The sequence below is a fragment of the Trichoplusia ni genome, chromosome 3 (genome assembly GCF_003590095.1).
Source record: "Trichoplusia ni isolate ovarian cell line Hi5 chromosome 3, tn1, whole genome shotgun sequence".
In the NCBI taxonomy this organism is placed as follows: Eukaryota; Metazoa; Arthropoda; class Insecta; order Lepidoptera; family Noctuidae; genus Trichoplusia; species Trichoplusia ni.
The window spans coordinates 20,254,699-20,276,966 of record NC_039480.1 but is presented as its reverse complement, the minus strand read 5'-3'; the positions used below and the strand labels follow the sequence as shown (position 1 = coordinate 20,276,966).

The window sequence follows — 22,268 nt, the reverse complement described above, 5'->3', positions numbered from 1 at the left end:
GCAAGAAACGAAAGCAAATTTTAAATACAAAGTCATTATGCAACGACGGATGACCTAATAAAATAAATTATCCGTTAAAGAAGTAGAGTTAATAAAATAATAATGATGGTTTTGTAAAACAAGGTTAATAATAAACTTTGTGTGTGTTGTATGTGTTGACTATATTAATTGGACATATTGTGTATAATATCCCACTTTTGGGCAAAACGTTCTCCAGGAAAAATTGAGAATCAACCGCTATGGTTGCTAACAGTTGGAAAATCCCGACCAAAATATTGGTACATTTGGATTATGAGATAAAAACATAAATAATTAGTAAAATTACGGTTAAATTAATTATTGCATATATAATCGACGAAGGCGTGAACAAACATACGCTCAAATTGAGTACATAACACCCATTTTTAGCAATCGGTTAAAAATTCCTTGCTGTTCTTAAAAAAATGCTGGCATACGTAAGCGGCTTGCAGTGTGACGTATCAATTTCCGATTTGCTTCAATATCGTACGATACCACGTTGGCACACCGGTTCGCATTTTACACCCAGAGACCAGTTTCGGTCTGTCAGCCGGCCGGTGAACACGTCAGGTCCCGTCCCGCTGTCGCCCGCTCCCGCCAAAATTACGCTAAACTTTCGAAACTTTAATACAAAATAATTGAATGAAAGTTGTATTTTTTACCGAAGAATTTAGCCCAGAAATACCTTTTATGAACTTCAGTTTTTGTGAAAGTGCATTTTGTGGATTTTTAAATTTTTATTTTTGGTTTTTTAAATCTGGATGTAAGTGATTGTGAATGGATATTGTGTAACACTGGACAGGTGAGTCTTATTGTTTTAATTAAATTGTCATACGATGTGGCACAGGAATTTTCAGTTCGGAATCTTTTAAAGGAGGTTTTCGTTGCGATTTTGCCATTTTATAAGGCATGGTGCAAGGTTAGATAAGTGGTGATAAGATGATTGTAGAGATATTTGATTACATTATTTAAAAAACTCATTTAAAGAATGACTAAGTAAATAAAAAAAATGCACGCAGATATAATACAAAAGCACTGGTTCCGAAAAAAATACCGCGAATAAAAAACTAATACAAAAATAAAATACGTTTAAATTGCTAAAGACTGAAACAGTATTTTTTTTCATATCTAAAACAATTTAAGTATAATTCATTTACATAAAAATAATTTAAACATCAATAAAATGCAAGTAAGTAAATTACATCCGACAATTCTGAAAGAAATGACTACCCATGTGTTACGACAAAAATACCAATCAAGCATTTTTTTGAAAATTGTAAGTAAATCAATTTTGCAAGCATTTAAAAACCTAATTCAAAAAATGCGGTCATTTAAAGTGATCTCTTAAATCTTTTACTTTTATTTCTATCTTACTCCTATATTACATACTAGCTTTTCGCCCGCGGCTTCGCCCGCGTCGATGTCGGTTATATCGCGTTTCCAAGAGAACTCTTCAAAAGTCCGGGATAAAACCTATCCTATGTTCTTTCTCAAGGTCAACTCCATCTCTGTACCAAATTTCATTAAAATCAAATCAGTGGTTTAGATGTGAAAGCGATACAGACAGACAGACAGAGTTACTTTCGCATTTATAATATTAGTAGGGATAATATATATTACGTTTTGGTGGGTGCAATAGGTTCTTCTTATTGTATGTTTCATGTACCAAAAAACAGTTTCAATAGATGATCAAAATCTACTTTTTCCCACGTTTTTTCACTCACTTTTCTTGTTTGTTTGTCGTTCCGGTTGGATATTTTGCATCTCAATTTTGAGGCACTTCCCGATAAGCTAGCAGGCTGAAATTTTCAGGGTAGCTTCAAACCCGATGACAATGCATATTTATTAAATAGAATACGAATCGTTATCTGATAAAGAGTATACGAATCGTTTAAATTTTTTTATCAATTGCCGTTAATTCATCGGACATTGTAAATAGCAGAATCGGGGCTCTGACATGAGAAATCTAAATTAAATACAAAACTATTGCATATTATAATTAAATGCCAAAGTCTAACTATAGAACATAATTATTCATTTAAATTGTTTTTATAACATCTCCTGATGAAATCCGTGAGAAAATATAAAAGTACTAAATTTAAAAACGTTTTGTTTTGTCTTCTTTTCTCATATTAATTAGATAGATTAGATAAATAGTCAAACAATAATTACAATTTAACAAAAAGGATTTATATTTGTTGTTTACTGTCATTAAGATAATTTGTTTGTGTCTTGAATTTGAACTTATTAGTTAACTAGCTGTTGCCCGCGGTTCCGCCTGATATAAATCGAAAATGATCCCACGGGAACATAAAATCGGGAAAAACCATCCTATGTGTTAATCCTGGTTATACACTATCTGTCTACCACGTTTCGTCTAAACACGTTTAGTAGTTTTTGCGTGAAAGAGGAACAAACAACTATACAAACAAAATTTCACGTTTTTAATATTAGTAGGAATTAGTAGAATGTGATAATAGTCGCTGATAATCTAGTAACTAATTAAATTTCCAACTTTTTACATCTTAACATATCTTTACGGTTATATAATATCTATTCTAATATATCTATACTAATCTATATCTATACTAATATATAAAGTTGAAGAGTTTGTTTGTTTGTTTGAACGCGCTAATCTCAGGAACTACTGGTTCAAATTGAAAAAACATTTTTTGTGTTGAATAGACCAATCATCGAGGAAGGTTTTAGGCTATATACCATCACACTGCGACTAATAGGAGCGAAGAAAAAGTCATAACTTATATCTTCTAACCACGCAGACGAAATCGCAGGCAACTGCGAGTTAGTATATATAAATCCCATCATTTTACTTACCTTGGGAAGAACCGCTTAACCTGTTTCAATATCTTGGTATTTAAGCAAGTGCATTCGGAAATATTGAAGTAAAGGTCGTATTGAATCTCAGCGACCCTCAACTTTATATATGAATAATGTATTTTTTACGAAAAACAAGTTTCAGTGAGGGTTTTGTAATAAAACAATTAACTTCGAAAATAATAGTTATTTAAATATAATAAAGTGTAGTTATAAGATATTAACCGTTGAAATGTGACTCGGATTTGTGACTCTGGTTCCGTAGAAATAAGTTAAAGAGACACATCAACCATCAAATATATGGTCGTATCAAGCGGTGCTTTACTTTGATTTGTATTATAATTATATAATCTGTATTCATTTTGGTTCCGTAGTAAAATGGTAAAATCGGAACCCTATAACTGAGGCAAACAAAAAAAAACATAATCTGTGAAAATTTCACCCGTCTAGCTATCACGGTTTCTGAGATACAGCCCGACAGACAGACAGCGGAACCTTACGGAACCCCAATAAATACAGATTATACTTAATATGTAGTGCATTCTAATAAAATAGCCTTATTTGTAATGGTCTGTGAATTTTACTTGTCAACGAACTTGAATTGTTATTGATTCAGCAGTTTCTGATACCTACACAATATGTAAACTGACATAATATATTTTGAAATAAATATCTGAGTTATTTATAGAAGATTTATTTGATTTTATACCTTCTCATGATCAAAGAGACGACTATTCTGCTTAAACAACTCCTACATAAATAATTATAATCCTTGTGTCGCGGGGATTTCACAAGACATTCAAGTCACATGCACAAAGACACCCAGACTCAGAACAAGCATTCGTGGATCACACAAATGCTTGTCCTACGCGGGGATCGAACACGTCACGTACAATGACTTTGGCGTTACCTATAGCCAACTATGACCAATACTCCTACTGCCAAACTCTAACTCTAATACCAACATGAGATCAGCTCTATGTCATGATAAAATACATAATCTATAAAGCTGAAGAGTTTGTTTGTTTGTTTGAAGGCGCTAATCTCTGGAACTACTGGTTCAAATTGAAAAATTCTTTTTGTGTTAAATAGATGTTTCCTTGAGGAAGGCTATAGGCTATATAACATCACGCTGCGACTAATAGGAGCGAAGATACAATGTAAAATGTGGAAAAAAACCGGGAAAATTAATCATCTTCGAGGGCTTCCGTTCAATAAATCATAACTTATATCTTCTAACCACGCGGGCGAAGTCGCGGGCAACAGCTAGTTTTTCATAGAGTAGATTGAAAACAATGAAAAAATATTAAAAACTCAAATGTCACACGTGCATTTTTTGCATAAGTGCAAAAGATCCGACTGCACTGATAGCCGAGTGGTTTAGGTCACCAAATCAAACCCACTGAGCGATTTGACGCATGTTCGATCCCAGAGTAGGACAAGCATTGTCCTGAGTCTGGATGTCTGTGTGTATGTGACTAGACTAGAATGTGTGTATGTGAAATCTCCCCATGCTGCGAGAGTCGCCTTAAAAATGCAAGAACCATAAAGCATAAAAATAAGTTTGTTACACACCATAGACATTAAGTGATTTTGCAGAAAACGTATCACAGCTAAAATCAACATTCTGCCAAGCCGTTTGACTTGAAACTCGATCGTTCGACATACGAATATTTTAATTTAAGCGCTAAATCGAAAATAATTATCATGGCGTCAAATATGGCTGGGCTGTATTATGTCCATGTCAATGCCGCGCCACTCTACGGAGGCGGAGAGCCCGGCTATCATGACCCACGTGTGTTCAAGTGGCCTTTATACATAACTAGCTGACTCTACCCGATTTGTTGGACATTTTTCGGGTTAATTTTCAATCTATGGCACTCGCAAATAATCATCGGCCTAGCCTAACTATGTTGTGGTCGGCTTCAGCTAAGTACCAGTGTTTGACAAGGAGCGACTGCCTATCTGACCTCCTCAACCCAGTTACCTGGGCAACACGATACCTCTTTACCTACCTGGTTACTCCATAAGAGTGACACTTTGGAACCGCGCAACTAGGGCCATCACCTTAACGTTTCGAAAGTGCCTGGAAAACGGCCTACTTGAAATAAAAACTTTTGATTTTGATTTTGATTTTGGTTGTCAGACTTTCTAGCTTCTGACTACTATCTGGAACGACTGTCAAAGATGTATGAATAACAGCCGGGACCCACAATTAACTAACGTGCGTTCCGAAACACGGAGGAACTCGTTATGACCTTATTTGTGGCACTCGCCAATAATGTATTGAAGGAAGAGTTTTCAAATTTGGTTCAGTTGGTCTTGAGATTACTCACCCCCTACTATGCAATGTTGCAAACTTTACTGTACCTCTTGAGTTTCAGTAGCCGAAGGGTAATCAATTAATTGAATATTACTAGCGGGTGCCCGCGGGCCCGCCCGCTAAAAATCGAAAATAATCCCACGCGAACATTAAATCCGGATAAAACCTATCCTATGTGTTAATCCTGGTTATAAATTTACCGTGTACTAAGTTTCATCTAAATCTGTTCTGTAGTTTTTGCTTGAAAGACGAACAGACATCCATACATCGAAACCTTCGCGTTTATAATATTAGTAAGATGTCATTTTGACAGCTGCCAATGCATCCTAGCAAAATATCACGAAGTTTAAAACAAGAATGACGCATCGAAATTCAAATTTGAAAATCGGTCATTGAATAGGAACATGGCCGCCGTATTGTGACATTAACTACACGATGCATGTCATTTAAATGTAATTGTAAATTGTTGCTAAATACAAGAATAGTATTGTCTATTTAATTTATTGCTTTACTACGTTGTAATTGAATTATATTTATTAGATACCAGATTAGGATTCTACAAAATTATCCATTTGTCAAATTATATCGAATTCTGTTGAGTGGTTTATATTTTAAACTAGCTGTTGCCCGCGACTTTGTCCCCGTGGGTAGAAGACATAAGTTATGATTTATACCGGCCCTGTTTTTTTCACATTTTCCATTGTATCTTCGCTCCTATTAGTCGCAGCGTGATGGTTTATAGCCGAAAGCCTTCCTCGATGAATGGTCTATTCAACACAAAATTATTTTTTCAATTCGGACCAGTAGTTTCTGAGATTCGCGCGTTCAAACAAACAAACAAACTCTTCAGCTTTATAGATTAATGTCGAGTGGTTGAGGTCACCACGCCAAGTCCACTAGGCGCGTCGTGTCTCAGGTTCAATCCCCAATCCTCGCGCAGGACAAGCATTTGTGTGATAAAAAAATGCTTGTTTTAAGTCTTGGTGTATTGCATGTGACTTGAATGTTTCCGAAACTTCATGCGATGCAAGCATTAAAATCCTCAGAGTCGTTACTAAAAAATGTTTATAATAAGTATAATTATAGTAAAGTAAAATTGAAGTTAAATTTAATGCCATTTCATCATAATTTGTCAATAGATTTAGATTGAGATAGCACAGGGCTCTAATTCTGCTATTTACAATGGCCGATGAATGAATGGCAATCGGATTAAATTTGAAATTATTCCTATTCTCCAAAAGCATAATGCCAACACAATAATTAAAAATTTATTGTATTGACCTTGAGTTAACCGTCCCATACTGAATTTCCAATTATTTGGAGGATTTTTTTTTAAGAGGATACGAAAAGTGACTTTTTAAGCTATTCATCGGCCATTGTAAATAGCAGAATTGCGATCGCTGTCGTAGTAATAATGATTTTAGACATAACAAGCTAGTGCTAAGATATTCAGGCAGATTTCGAAACACATTTGTATGCCAGACGTGGTGGGATGACGTTGTAAAGGCAAGTACAGTCACGATGAAATAAATGTATATACAAAGCGAAGTCATAAAACAATTTAGCAATATATCGCGTTTCCAAGAGAACTCTTCAAAATTCCGGGACAAAAACTATCCTATGTTCTTTCTCAAGGTCGATTCTATCTCTGAACCAAATTTCATTAAAATCAGTTCAGTGGTTTAGACGTGAAAGCGTAACAGACAGACAGACAGACAGATTTACTTTCGCATTTATAATATTAGTAGGGATAGTATCCCTAATACGTAAGTGTCGGTCTGTCTCACTTTCACGCCAAAACTACTGATCCGATTGTAATGAATTTAGGGCACAGATAGTCTAGAGCCTGAGAAAGGACATTAGCTATTTTTAACTGGAAAAAAGGTCTGCAAGGGTAGGTAATAGGGGGTCAAAGTATGTATGACACTTCTGTCCGTAATTTGAAACTTCTTTTTGGATTTTTGGTCTACTGCAGTAAAAATTTTAAGTCAATGAAGAAGTAATTCTGTCTGACCGTCTGTCTGTCTCTCTCTGTGAACTAAAACGCGGACGGAGTCGCGGGCATCAGCTAGTAATGAATACATAATCAGTATCTTATTGTAATCTTACCTTAAGTTTCCAAGGCTGAAGGGTGCGGTGACAATACTTGTACATTTCTAACTGGAAACAATAGATCTAGGCACATAAAGATTTATTGCCTAGACTGTAGTTAGACTGCTAAGAATTTCTTAGCTCAGGAACCTGCTAGGATAGATACCTGTTCTGTATCTGATTTTAAAGATAAAAAAAGATATAATTATACTAAATAAGTAATTTTAAACCTCCGGCAAAAAGGGGTGTTATAGGTTTGTGTCTGTTTGTGGCATTATAGCTCACGAACGGTTTGAGCGATTTTAATTTAGTTTGTTATATTCAAGGTGCAGGTATTCTTGGATAAGTTCGATAATAAACACTTGGGCCGTTATGAGTTGCAAGGGTGGAAGATTTAAAAAAGAAATTTTTAATTAAATTAATTAAATTTTCAATATTTTGTTTATATCTACCAAGATATATAAATACTCCTTTTTAATTGGGTTATTAAACGACCACGTTTAATAACCCAATTAAAAAGGAGTATTTTCTCAATTGGTCGATTTTCTTTTAAATTAAGGGAAATGGTTGAGTGAAATGATTTTGAATGTTTCTTTTTTATTAAGACTTGAAATACCTATCATTGCTGCAAGTTGAATAATATTTTAACCAGATTCTTATCAAGAAAGCGTAATATATTTAGCAATTTAGGAGGAATCATTGTAAAATTTTCACTATCATTACATCACTTTTCTTTTCTAAATCTCCCGCACTAAGGAATTAATCCTTGTGTCACAAACATACAAATCACATGCACACAGACAACCAGTTACTACAGCAATGATGGCAAATCAATTGCTCATCGTTTGCAAAACACGTGATACCTCCCCTGGATATTACAAGTAGTTTTGTTTACACGTGTCGCCATTTTTACAGTATTTTCCATACGAATGATAACGGTTATCTTGATCGATGCGAACACGCAACAGGTACAATAAGCATTATGTATGCATGTCGCAGGCAGTTTAGGAAAAACTGACATTATGTGGAATTACTGAGTTATTTCTAAATTTTGTAATTTACGATGTTGTTTGTGTGAGAGTTGGATTCAATAATATGGATAGGATAAAAAAAAACTTGTCTGTCAAGCTATATTTAAAGAACAAATGGTGGGCAGGAATCAAATGTATGCACGTATCTACTACTAGTCGTTGCCATACCTGGATAGATTTTTCGGTGCTCAACAGAAATACATCGTCGATCTCAATAGGGATGATGACTGTAAAATAATTGAAAAGTATTAAACACGTATTTTTTTCCTTTTTCTGAAAAAGTAGAATTGACAAAGATTAACTGCTTTATAGTTTAGGAGAGGGGGCTTGTGACGTAACGATAGAGTAAAATTTATACTCAATCGTGACGTCACGCGTAAGTTTAATTCACTGTAATTTGGTGAATTTATGTTTGCGGGACAAATTAAAAAATACGTATTCATTATTATACAAAAAACTACAAGACGGACACTGGGAAAAAAATTGTCATCATCCCTATTGTCTAGCTCTTTCGGTTTATAGAATAGAATAGAATAGAATTTATTTCAACATAAGTGTTACAATGTATACCATAACTAAAAACTAAGTATTCCTAAATAGACAGAGATTACATACAGTTTAAATACAAGGATCGTCAATAGCCGCTTTTTTTATTGATTTCTAGACAATCTAGGCACTTGAAAAACCGATGTTCGAACTACATTTATAATGATTAAAAATTATGGCCAAGTAAATAACATAACAAATGGCGTACAATAATAAATTGGCGGTATACAGATAAAAATTCTTTACCTTCCGCGCTAGTCAAAGACTGTGTTACGGCAAGGTAAGATTCTCGTCTCCTCAGAAATACCAACTATAAACTTATTGCCATTAGGTCAATTTTTCATTGTCGAATGTTTTTTAAAGAAGTGGACAATAGGTGCGATAAGCTAATGAGTTTGGCGTAAACAAGTAGTAAAAGCAAAACTTTCAGACAACACATTTTTTTTTTTTTTTGTTATTTTTTGTCATTTTTTTTTTTTTTTGACATCATCTCTATTTCGTATAATATTACCTATAATACATATTTTAATCATACCAAATAAGTTGTACAATAGTGTAAGTAGTATGAATATTCCTACATTAAATATTATGTATTATGTAAGTACATATAAGGAATTAAGAATACATAATATACGTATTATATAATTATATAATAATAGATATAATTTATTTGTGTGTGTATATAAATTGTTAATATAATACATTTACTTGCATATTTGTATGAATTTTTCAGTCCGATCATAATTATGAGATACAGTTCCGCTTTATTCCCTTGGATCAAGAAACCCTAAAACAATTCATAGACGTCAAGTGACATGTGATAACGATTATGCATTCTTAAAACAATGCACAGATTTCGATGAAACTTTTTTAGAATATTCCAAGGAGTACATGATCAAATTTGATACTTGCTTTGCGTCTTTTATAAAATGCAATTTGTTCAAAAATGACACAATTCAATACTTGCTGCAGGAAGTTTGTAAAATGTCAGATTTCACACACTCAATGTAACACAATAAACACAGCACATTAAGATGATAGATCTTTCTTTACAGATAAGACTTTTATTGCTAATTTTATGTCCTAAGTATATAGTCTAGACTAGTCTAGAAAATAGTATAGAAATACACTTATTATGGTCACAAGACATAGGCAGAATAATAGGTTACCTACGTCATTGGTATTGACTTAACTTTGTGTATAAACACATCCTACTAATAATATAAATGCGAAAGTTTGTATGTATGGATGTTTGTTACTCTTTCCCGCAAAAACCACAAAACGGATTTTGACGAAACTTGGTACACAGATAGCTTATAACCAGGATTAACACATAGGATAGTTTTATCCAGATTTTATGTTTCTGTAGGATCATTGTCGATTAAAAAGATTTAAAGCGGGCGGGAAAGAATAAATGAGTGTTATATTATACATACACTGATGAATAGATTACCTTCTTTACTTTTTATTAACATCTACTGAACCGATTTTGATAATTCTTATATCAATAGAAAGCCACGTTATTTCAAAGGTTCATAGGTTAATTAATAACTAGAAAAATGACGTCCAAGAAAGTGGCTACTGCGTCAAATAGTTATTAAATTAAGAAAATAGAGGCAGCATTCAGCCAAAAACAAATGTTTTTATTTCTAGTTTCAAGGCATAAATTAAGCTCTTAAAAACGTTAGATTAAAGAACAAGTGAATAAAACTGCGAGTATTTAAAACGATATTTTAAAAGTACCAAAAAAATCTAAATCCATTATATTATGATCCATAATTTATATAAAAATCTGACAGTCATGCTAGTCCTAATACATTCTCAAAATTAAATACGAACTCTTTACGTTTTGACAGATTTAAAATGTACGGCAATGACCGTTAATTAAAAAGTTCAAAGACTTAAATTAAACAATTTTGCTAATTAACATCAGAAAATTAGAACGAAAAAAATTGTCTGTGTTCTTAGAATATAAATTCAGCTCGTATTTCTGCATTCTAGACCAGATAAGTAAGTGTTACGTTACACAAACGTCAAATGTGAAATTCTAAACTGTGTCGGCCATACTGTTGTTTTTTTTTAATTTGATTAGGTAGCCAAAGATGCAAAGGTCACTTTGCAATGAAGGTGCGTTCGCAACGTTTTAATTGGCCACGCAGCTAAAAATATAACACGCTATTTTATTACATAATTTGCGATCAAAGTTAAAACAAAATTGTCAACATGACATTGTGAAATGCTAATTCTTTGATCATTGATTTATTCCTAACACTTTAATTTAAATACGTGTCTACCTTGTTACAGGTTAAAAATGGAGCTCAAATCACCGAAAGCTAAGAAAAAGTCGAGCATAGCAAAACTTATTTCGTGGGGCAGAATGTTCAAAACGCCTTTGCTTATTCTTTTTTTATTAGGCACAACAAACTGTGAGCGCGAAAGTGAAGTTACCGAACTAGATTCTAATTTCAAAATGCAAAGTTTCGACGGCGGCCATCTTAGGCACAAGCATCGAAATGACACTGAGAAAAACAAAATAAGTGAAATTAAATATTTACGGCGGCATTTGAATAGAGATATTGTTAATTTCGTGATGACTGACGTTCTCGTTGATGGCGAAGTGGAAAACAGAGTGCATTACAATGGCGTCACAGCGAAAGAGACTTACGTCGGCGCGGACGGGTAAGTTGTTTATGCTTACTTTAATTAGAAAAACGATAAGAAAATGTCAATGGTTTACTGCGTCTGAAAGCGTTAGATAATTACAATAATATTTATTAATGTGGTACATATATTGTTGGACATTGTTGTTGTAATATATGATAAATATAAACACGCAATCGTAGACCTTGAGATTTGATATGTCATGGTGAAAATTGTAAGAAAATATAGATTTTTTGCGAAGATAAATAGATAGAAGATAGTGGATGGACTTTAAACCTGATATATTTAGATATATAAACCTTTGAACCACTTTAAAAATCATACATAATCGTGAAAATATGAGTTATCGACATTGCAAAATTATTTTTCGATAAAAAAAAACTGTCAATTGCAAAGATAAGATGGCGGACAATGAGACCGTGTCATGAGTGGGTTTAAAGACAACTGTTGTATGAGACAAACTGTATGAGATCATACAAATTGTATGTTATTGTGGTATGTGATCCCGACTCCTGAGTTATGACCCTGAAATATTAACCGTATCGAGTGCAATATTTATTTGGATCATACTAATATCTAAAAAGAATAGTGGAAATAAATAAAAGATGACTTAGATGTCAATAATAATTTTGGTTATAGAATTTAAGACGCAAAATGATTTCGAACGGGCAATTTCATACATTAAAAAAAAAATGCATTAAGAGTTAAATCATTCTTCTTTTTAACTTATTTTTGCATAACAACAAAAGAGTGGTGGTCACCATTCCAAAACCCACAGTGCGCGACGTGTCACGGATTCGACCCCGCGTAGGACAAGGATTCTTGTGATCCACGAAAGTGTTTGCTGGCCCTGAGTCTAGATACCTTTGTGCATGACTCAAATGTAGTTTTCCTCCGCGACGCAGGGATTAAATTCCTTTACTTTTCCCTTATTTCCTTACTAATTCATATTTATTTAACACGTCTATTTAACTACAATTATACAAAAATTTTAAAAAAATAGGTTTATTGACAGATTTTCTTTAAACAGAAACACAGTTTTAAGTTTTTATTTTATATTTATTAGTTATTACGTAACTTCAAGGTTAGGTATATCTCAAGGACAAAAGATGCAATAAATTATTATTTAATGTATATCTCTATTGATAAACTAATTAACTACTTTCTTATCTATCTTCTCGTTCCGCGTCAACTTTCACCCATAAATATACACAATATACATATGTATATAAAATAATATAATTATTATGTGAAACTAGCGATGACCTGCGGGTTTCCTCGCGTGGATATCGTGTAATAATGTTCTCTAGGCGTAGTCGGGTAAATAGCCTATCTTTTAATCCACAGTGTCAGATATCTCCAGACAAAATGACAGATTTGTTGCCAAAAAAATTTCTTAAAACTATTTTGCACAATTTTCAATACTGAAAAACCGACTAGCACTTGATCAATTTTAAAATAATAATTAGACAATAAATTAATACATTTTTCTCCTCGCTCACACATTTTTCGCTACAACACAAATGTCACAATAACATACAGATCTGACTAAAATAGATCACCGATCAAGCAATCAAACGCGCAAATCCCGAAACAGTATCTTGTAAATTAAGCCTTATCAGCAAACTATAAAGTCTTATTTCAATAAAACATTCTTACTATACCCGTGTGGTTGGTTGTAGAAATTTTAGCATGATCGTAAACGATAAATATTTGAAATATTTCCTTGTTTTGCACGTTACTTAGTTCGTTTGTGCTAGTCATTTCTAAAAGTAAGTGTTTTGGTCAAAGTCTATTACTAAATCTAGCCGAAAATAGGATTTTATGGAACGCCTAGCTATTTGACCTTCAACACTCTTAGGTTACTGGGCAATACAATGTTTCGTGGGAATGCGTAGCTAGGAATGTGTTTTCAAGATCCGTTTACGTTGCTTTAATAAGAGTAGAAGTTTCTAGAAATGTATGGTCAGATTTGTGTATTAGTGGCATCATTGCAATCATTCATCATTGCAACTCCTGAATTCCAAAAACACCTACATTTAAGCTTAGTGTGTCCCAAGGAAACGAAAATACATATATTGTACATTTCCGCCTGAGAACTTTACATTTTTGGCTATCCACCCAATTACAAGATCCCTGCACAACCGAACCTCTAATTTTCCTCCAATTTCTATTTAATTCAATGCAAGCTTACCCTTGTTTCAAATCAAACAAATAAATATTAACAACAGCTCTCAATAAATATTTTATTATGCAGTAGTGTTACTAAGACAACAGTCAAATTGGACGAGTGCCCGAAAAATTGCTGTCGGCATAATTTGTAGCTAACGCTCAATGATGTAATGTGTCCATGCAACGCATAGTTCTGCATATACTTTCATATACATATACATATTGTATGTATAATTTATGCTGGATGCGAGCAGCCGAAGATATTTTTTTTTGTTAATATTGGACAACATTCACACAACGCCATCTAGTCTCAAATTAAGCGGAGCTTGTGTTATGAGTACTAGACAACTGATAAACATACTTATACAGTTCTAAATACATACATATTATAGATAAATTACACCCAGAGACGGAACAAATGATCGTGCTCATCACACAAACATTTGTCCCGGGTAGGAATCGAACCCACGACCTCCGGTATAGCGGTCAGGGTCACTAGCCACTAGACCAACAGGCCAGTCAGCCAGTCGGATCTCGATGGCGTAGTTGGGGAGGCCCATGTCCAGTGGACGAATATGGGCTGATCATGATGATGATGTATAATTCTAAACGAATATTATTTATGAGTTTATAATGTTTTAAGGGGTAATCTCAGGATCTACTGAACCGATTTTGGAAATACTTTTGCAAATCATTCTGTAAGATTATTTGGGAGTGTGCATACCACGCATATGACTAAAAATGTGCTAAGGCTTCCTTTAACAAACAATGAAGAAAAAAACATCGACAGGAAACCTGGATTCCAAATACTAGAATCTAAAATGGCCCGCAGTGAGCTTGCGTGGTGATCAATGCTCGAATCTTCTCTATATGGAAAGAGGTTGCTTTTAACCGTGGCAGTGCCGGCGTTAGGGGGGGGGGGCGTGATGGGGCAATGGCCCAGGGCGACAAATTCTGGGGGGCGCCAAGATCTGAAGTTGTAGTCTCTTGCCTCTCCTGGCGCAAACCCTCAGAACTGTGCTCTACGCTAGAGGTGGAATACTTCCACCGCCAAACGTAATGCTAAAAGAAAGATGAAATTCTTAATATAATTTTACTTGGGATCAGCAAAAAACTAACACTTGATATTGCTTCCCTCAAGTGGGCGCCACAATATTTTCGCCCGGGGTGTCAGTGGCCCTTACGCCGGCACTGAGCCGTGGGACGCCTATAAGCTGGGATTATTATAAAGAAGTAGTGAGTTTTTTGGAATAATAAAATATTTTCAAAATACATACAAGGAATTATACAAAAACTTACCATCAATTACTGAGAATTGCAAACTGCCCACATCGTTAACCTCCCGTTAATTTAAACTGACGTTTTCTTTGCTATTATTTCTGCGATAATTTTAACTGTTGTGAACTTTGGTCGCAACGTTCAGGCAATTTATTTGCGTTTAGATTGGAATGCCGCAATGTAGTTATCTTAACTATGGGATTGTAAGATGGAATTATTTTAAACTTCGGCGATGTAAGCTTTGAGCAAAATATAGGAACATGGTTTGCACATGGACCATTTCGGTCAGTAAAAGTCTAAGAAGTCATTTGAAAATTTCTCATCCATAAAAATTCATTATAAACCATTTTCGGCCTATGGGTGTCATAATTCTTTTTTCGAGTCCATGGTCGATGTAATACTTAAAGAACTTTGTATTTTCTTCTTCTTGATCGACTTTTTCGACTTCCTCACTGAGGAATTCAATCTTTATGTCGCTGGAGATTCACAGACATTCAAGGCACACGCACAAAGACACCCAGACTCAGGAGAAGCATTCGTGGATCACACAAATGATTGTCCTACGCGAGGCTACGTCATGTCGCACTCAGAAGCTTTGGCGTGATGACCTCAACCATTCGGGTGTTGCAGTCAACAATGGTTTACTCACGCGTGTTTATCGGGATCGCCCGACTAGTTTCGGACCCAACCAGAGTCCTTAATCATGAGCTTTCATTCAATAATAAAGATTGTTGATTCTCTGTTCATACTTGCTTATATAGCTAGTAAGACCTTCATTTGTCTAATTTGTGGCGCAAGCGCAGGTCTCTTGCGGTTTGTGGTCGCTGCACATTATCCCATTACATTAGCTGTGATATAGCATTGTATCAGAGGTGTATGTTAAACAATATTTGAATCAATGTGTATAGAAGAGTGATGTATGGAAAATGATTTTTTTAGACATACAGGTCTCGTTTTGGTGAGATACAGCAAATATTCCACAACGTCATCTAGTCTCAAACTAAGCAGAGCTTGTACTATGAGTAGTATGAGTACTAGACAACTGATAAACATACTTATATATTTCTAAATACATACATAATATAGATAAAATACACCGAAACACAGAACAAGTGATCGTGCTCTTCACAAAAACATTGGTCCTGGACGGGATTCGAACTCACGACCTCCGGTATAACAGTCGGGGTCTCTAACCACTAGACCATGAGACTACGACAAAACACAGTTAAGACAAACTCTTAATTTCTAATAGTTAAATAAGTTTAATATTTAACGATAGAAACGAAATGAATTCCTTACCTGTACACCTATGTGCTATAATTAGACGGACTCGGTCAGTGCCAGATAGATATACGGAACTCGTCAGTTGGCAGCTGCGGCTCAATCATGTAAACAATTGATTAGGGTTCCTTAAGATTCATGGCGACTAGAGATAAGTATATTATATGTGTTGTTTTTCAATGAATTTTTTAATTAAATTTGTAAAGTAGGTATATATAGGAGAATTAGTGTTTTAATGCACAAGTTGAGGAGCATTGTTGATTATTTTTTAGGATAGTCATTTGATCGATACAACTAAATATTCATATGAGTGTTGAAGGTTTGAATCAAAGGGTTAAACGTAACTAGCTCCGATCTCTGTCCGTCTGTCAAAGGGCTGTTTGACATAAACTATTGTAGCTAGGCAGCTGAAATATTCGCGGATGACGTACGGCCCATATTCGTCCACTGGACATAGGCCTTCCCAATATCACGCCATCGAGATCTATCTTCGGCTGCTCGCATCCAGCTTCCGCCAAGCTTGACCGGTTCTTATTAAAAAAAATAGTTTTAAACTCAAAGCATTCTACTTCAAATATAGTTTCTATTCAATTTTTCGGTCACTGAGTTTTTATGTTGATAATGCCAAAATCTTGGCACTACTTGGCAGCTATCGAAAATTAGTTTTAATGATAATACACTACAGTAATTTGTTGTAAACAGCGATCCATCTTTTTTTTGTTGCTAACCCAGGTATTGATTGTCAATCTACAATTAAACACTTTAACTTGGTGTGTCCCAACTTCCCACGACTCAAGAGACACGATTGACTATCTTAGAATCCGAAACGGGATTAATCAGAAAAAGAAGGAAACTAAGAAGAAAACAATTCCTTCGCCTCCCTCTACTGCACAAACTTTGAAAGAATAATGATTCTTCCAAATAAATAAATATTATAATAGGGGGCGCACAAAATAATATACTAATTTCGCGTTTAAAAATAGGTTTAAAAAAATCCCTGGCAGTTCAAACTAACCTATATTTCTAGATTTCACAAAATGTCAAATAAAAAACTACATTTTTAAAATCCCTACTTCATGGTTCCGCTTACGAACTGAAAATTTGAATGTCATTTAAAATAGACTAACGACATCACGCCACTATGTCTTGGCACGCATAGACAACTATTTTTAAAACTAAACTTAGGTCTGTATCTTTAGTCTATGCCGGGTAAAAATAACGCTAATAGCTGAGCAAGCGAATTTGATTGTCATTTATTTGTCTAATTTGATTTTAAAGATGACTCTATATTACTATAGGGTATTTGACTAAATCTAATAGATACCTAATATAAATCTGTTAAGTACGTCAGTCAGATTTCCAAAATATATTGAGAATGTACGTAATTTTTAATTTTATCATATCTTTAAAAAGTAGTTTTTTTGTCCAATGTAATATGATAATACTGATCACACAATATAATAACCATGTATTATATATATACATGGTTATACCAATTGCTTGCGTTGGAATCGAACCTGCATCTCGTACAAAAAAAACATACATTTTTGCTTTTGGTTAGTGTTACCCGCAAACAATGTACTCGTATAGAGTACATTGTTTGTTTGTTATCTCCTTACGCACAAACGGCTAGTTCGATTTCGAGGAAATTTTGCATGGAGATAGCTGACACTTTGTATTGTCAAATAAGCTGCATTCACCCAACTTTGTTAAGGAGGTGTAATATTATTGCAGCTATAACAGAAAGAATCTGGCTCTTACTGTGGGAAGTCCATCCAGAGGTTGCCTGTAAAAGATCGATCTTAGCGTTGAAACATTGTACACCTTGTACCTAACAATTTTTCTTTGTTGAATCCTTTAATTATGTGGTATGTAATAAATAATATTTTATCTATCTATCCAGGCAAGCAAAGCCGCGATTAACAGCTAGTATTATTATAACTTGTAAACAATTATTTATGTTAACAAAGATAATCTTTTATTATGACAATAAACGTAAATTAAGACTCTCATCTTTGATCTAGAAATAAATAACAATAACATTGTAATTATAATATCACAGTTTAACAACCACGTGCAGTTGCAATGTTAAAACGTAGTTACTTAAATAGTTAACTGCGCCCAGTTACCGTGCAACAGGCGTTTTATAATTTTGAATATTTAAATATAAATAAGTATGTTTTCGGCTTTATAAACGTTCTAATAGGGATGATGACTGGGTATAAAAAGAAAAAATCTCATTAGTCCCTCAGTTAGATAATTGAAAAGTATGAGACACGTATTTTTTCCTTTTTCAGAAATACTAGAATTGACAAAGATTAACTGCTTTAAAGTTTAGGAGAGGGGGCTTGTGACGTAACGATAGAGTAAAATTTATACTCCATTGTGACGTCACGCGTAAGTTTCATTCACTGTAATTTGGTCAATTTATGTTTGCGGGACAAATTAAAAAATACGTATCCATTATTATACAAAAAAAACTACAAGACGGAGGCTGCAAAAAAAAATTGTTATCATCCCTATTATGTGTTTCTTTATCCTTCTAATATTAAAACGCAAAATTTTGTATGTTTGTGCCTTGTTCAGGCAAAACCGACTGAGTGATCTAGACGAACCTTGGTACGCTGATAGTTTATTAATAACCACGATTAACACGTAGCAAAGCATTATTTTTTCTTTATTTTATGTTATTTTTATTGTATTACTAGCTGACCCAGCAAACGTTGTTTTGCAGATTTTTTTTCTAGTTGTATGTATTTTTAATGCCACATATAAAACAAAAAAATTCGTCCCAAAAATAAATTCGACGACCTCCGTGGTCGAGTGGCGTACGCACCGGTTTCAAGGTGTCGCTAACTCTGAGCTCCCGGGTTCGATCCCCGGTCAGGTCAATGTAAAAAATCACATTTCTGCATTGTCTCGGGTCTGTGAGTTTGTGGTACCTTCGTCGTATCTGAATTCCATAACACAAGTGCTTTAGCAACTTACTTTGGGTTCAGAACAATGTATGTGATGTTGTTCGCATTTATTATTTATTTATGTTCTAGAGGAATCATTTTCGATTTGTAGCGCGAGGGTCCGCAAGCAACAGCTAGAATTTTATAGAAATAATATTTGTTCTCCTTAATCATCATAATTACTTAGAAAAATGAAAAACACATGTTTTCCAGTAAAACCACAGATCCGGCACAGATTCGCTTGTGACGTCATAAGTCATACGAGTCTCGAAACGTAAATAAAACTATTTCGTATGAAACTCTTTGCTTCTTAGAAGTATTCGATGGCTGAAAAAGTAATTGTTATTTTTCCTGCTACGTATAGTAAACTAGCTGTTGCCCGCGACTTCGTCCCCGTGGGTAGAAGATATAACTTATGATTTATACCTCTCCTGTTTTTTTCACATTTTCCATTGTATTTTCGCTCCTATGAGTCGCAGCGTGATGGCTTATAGCCTAATAAAGCCTTCCTTGATGAATGGTCTATTCAACACGAAAATATTTTTTCAATTTGGACCAGTAGTTTCTGAGATTAGCGCGTTTAAACAAACAAACTCTTCAGCTTTATATATTATCGCCGATTCTGCTATTTACAATAGCCGATGATTGAATGGCAATGGGATTAAATTTGAAACTCGTCGTATTCTCTTAAGCATTTTGCTAACACAATAACTGAAAATTCATTGTATTGACCTTGAGTGTAACGTCCCGTACTGAACTTCCAATTATTGTGTGAGAAAAATGCTTCAGAGAATGCGAAAGGTGTCAGTTTAAACAAATTTTCATTAATTTATCGGCCATTGTAAATACTTGGCAGACTTGTGGGCCTGGACTTGGACCTCCAACAATATAGTAGAGAATGATTTTACATCATTCCCCTGCTCTTATCCCAATTATTATTTGGTCAGCGCAACTGACATGTCTTCTTCTTCCATACCTTTCTATCTGAAGTCATCTCACAGGATACACTCTTTGCAGCCAATCGTCTTTTACACAATCCATCCATCGTTTCTTTGGTCGTCTTCCCCTATATAAATCTAGACAACGCCATCTAGTTTTAAGCTAAGTAAACTTGTATTATGAGTACTAGACATATTGCAAACTTCTATGTGTTTCATGATTGAGCACTGATCGCACGCGTGGTTGCTGAACATGAAGTCGCGGGATCAAATCTTGAGTCAAGGCATAGTTTTTGAATTGTCTATTAAGAATTACTCAGTGGAGTTCAAAGTTAGGAAATGTGGCCTCTTATTGGAAATATAGCAAACCGTTTTACTGTAAAATATTGTATTGAAGAAATAAAACGTAAGTATATTTCGTTTTCAATACAGGTCAGAATGTTAATACGTATGTATTGCGTAAGGCCGCGTTTTATTTGTATTTTAATGAGTCTTTACATTGTATGAAAGACTGCGCTGATGTATTTCACTAATTTTAAAAGAAAATCTTACTATGTAGGTTGGTTTCGTATACAAGTGCCTCTTTCATCGGTCTTTTTCCCAACTATGTTGGGGTCAGCTTCCAGTCTAGCCGGATTCAGCTAAGTACCTGTGTTTTACAAGAAGCGACTGCTTATCTGACCTCCTCAACCCAGTTACCTGGGCAACACGATGCGCCTTAGTTAGACTGGTTGTCAGACTTTCTCAGCTTCTGACTACCTGTAACCAGCTATCTTCATACCAAAATTTATTGAAATTGACTCACGCGTTTGGGAGTGAAGAGGTAACAAACAAACACGCATACATGCAAACACTGTTACATACTTATTTCCGCCTTTTTATTGATCGAGTGATACAACAATGTAATTTCAAAAAGAAGTTACTCTGGTGCTTCTTTTATTTAAAAATAGCTGTTTAGGCCACTAAAAAGCGAAAACTATCCCACGGAAAAATAAAATTGGGATGAAAGCGCTTTATGTTAATCCTGGTTATAAACTATCAGTGTACCAAGTTTTGTCTAAATCGATTCAGTGATTTTTGTGCGAAAGAGGAACAAATATCAAACTTTCGGGTTTATAGTTATTGGCGGTGGTTCTGAGACATATTCTGTTAAAATTGGTCCCGCCATTTCAAGATCATAAGCCCCTTTCTAAGGGGGGTATTATAAGTTCAACTGCTCTGTGTGTCTGTCTGTGGCCTCCAGCTCCTAAACGGTTGAACATTTTTTCTTGCTTTAGCCGTGATAATTGGCACGCAAGCAAAATGGCTAGCAAAAGTAAGTGCAATGAAACACAATTCGTATACCATTAAAAATAATTGAAAGTATAAACATGTCTTTCTATCTAGCCTATTATAAATAAGCATATTTATCGCATCATTTGATATGTGGATCTCTAAAGCATTCACAAATGTTGGATTTATTGTTTTTTGTGAGAGCTTTACTGGCGATCTGAATATTTGGCTCAAAGCCTAGTTTGTGATTTGAATTATGATATTATTTTCATACTATTGGTTACATTAAACTTTGTACCATGTGTCTATAATAAGTCGCTGTATGTTCTTTTGAATGTCTTTATCATATTTTGCTGACCTGTTGGTTAGTAGACGCCCAGAGTGCTATACACGAGGACGTGTGTAGCAAATGTTTGTGTGATGAGCTAATAGTTTGTTTACTAATTTAAGGCACTGCTGACAAACGGTCTAGAAAGCCACCGTGAGGAAACCTGGATTAGAAATATAGAAATCTAAAATCCCCCGCAGGAAGTTAGCGTGGTGATCAATGCTCAAAACCTTCCATTTTGAACATAGCCACGACCGCTCAGCTGTCAATTGCGAATTATAAAATTTTAAAAAAAAAACAAGTTTCCTCACAGTAAAAACTAAAAAAAGTACATGTTACTTAAAAAAGTTAAATTGGTTCTTGCCTGCGTTGGGATCGAACCAGCGCCTCGAGTATCCAAATCCATTCATTAAACCGCAAGGCCAGGACGAGATTAGCAATTAATGTTACCAAAATACTAGGGCCCCAATTCTGCTATTCACAACGGCCGATGAATCAATGAAATTTGGCTCAAAATTACAATTTTCGTATTCTCTT

The 22,268-nt window shown here is 34.6% G+C and overlaps 1 protein-coding gene across 3 annotated transcripts in view; it reads left to right on the top strand.

Annotated features, from left to right (window-relative positions):
• The first annotated feature begins 388 nt into the window (after positions 1–388).
• LOC113492354 overlaps positions 389–22,268 on the top strand; it is a 64,707-nt gene continuing 42,827 nt past the window's right edge. Inside the window, exons 1-2 of one of the 3 annotated variants that reach the window (XM_026869825.1) lie at positions 389–820; positions 11,149–11,523. In XM_026869825.1, the coding sequence (XP_026725626.1) occupies positions 11,156–11,523 (368 nt within the window). In that variant the 5' untranslated portion in view covers positions 389–820; positions 11,149–11,155. The remainder of the gene's footprint in view (positions 821–11,148; positions 11,524–22,268) is intronic. The other 2 variants (XM_026869826.1, XM_026869828.1) reach the window with 2 other exon arrangements.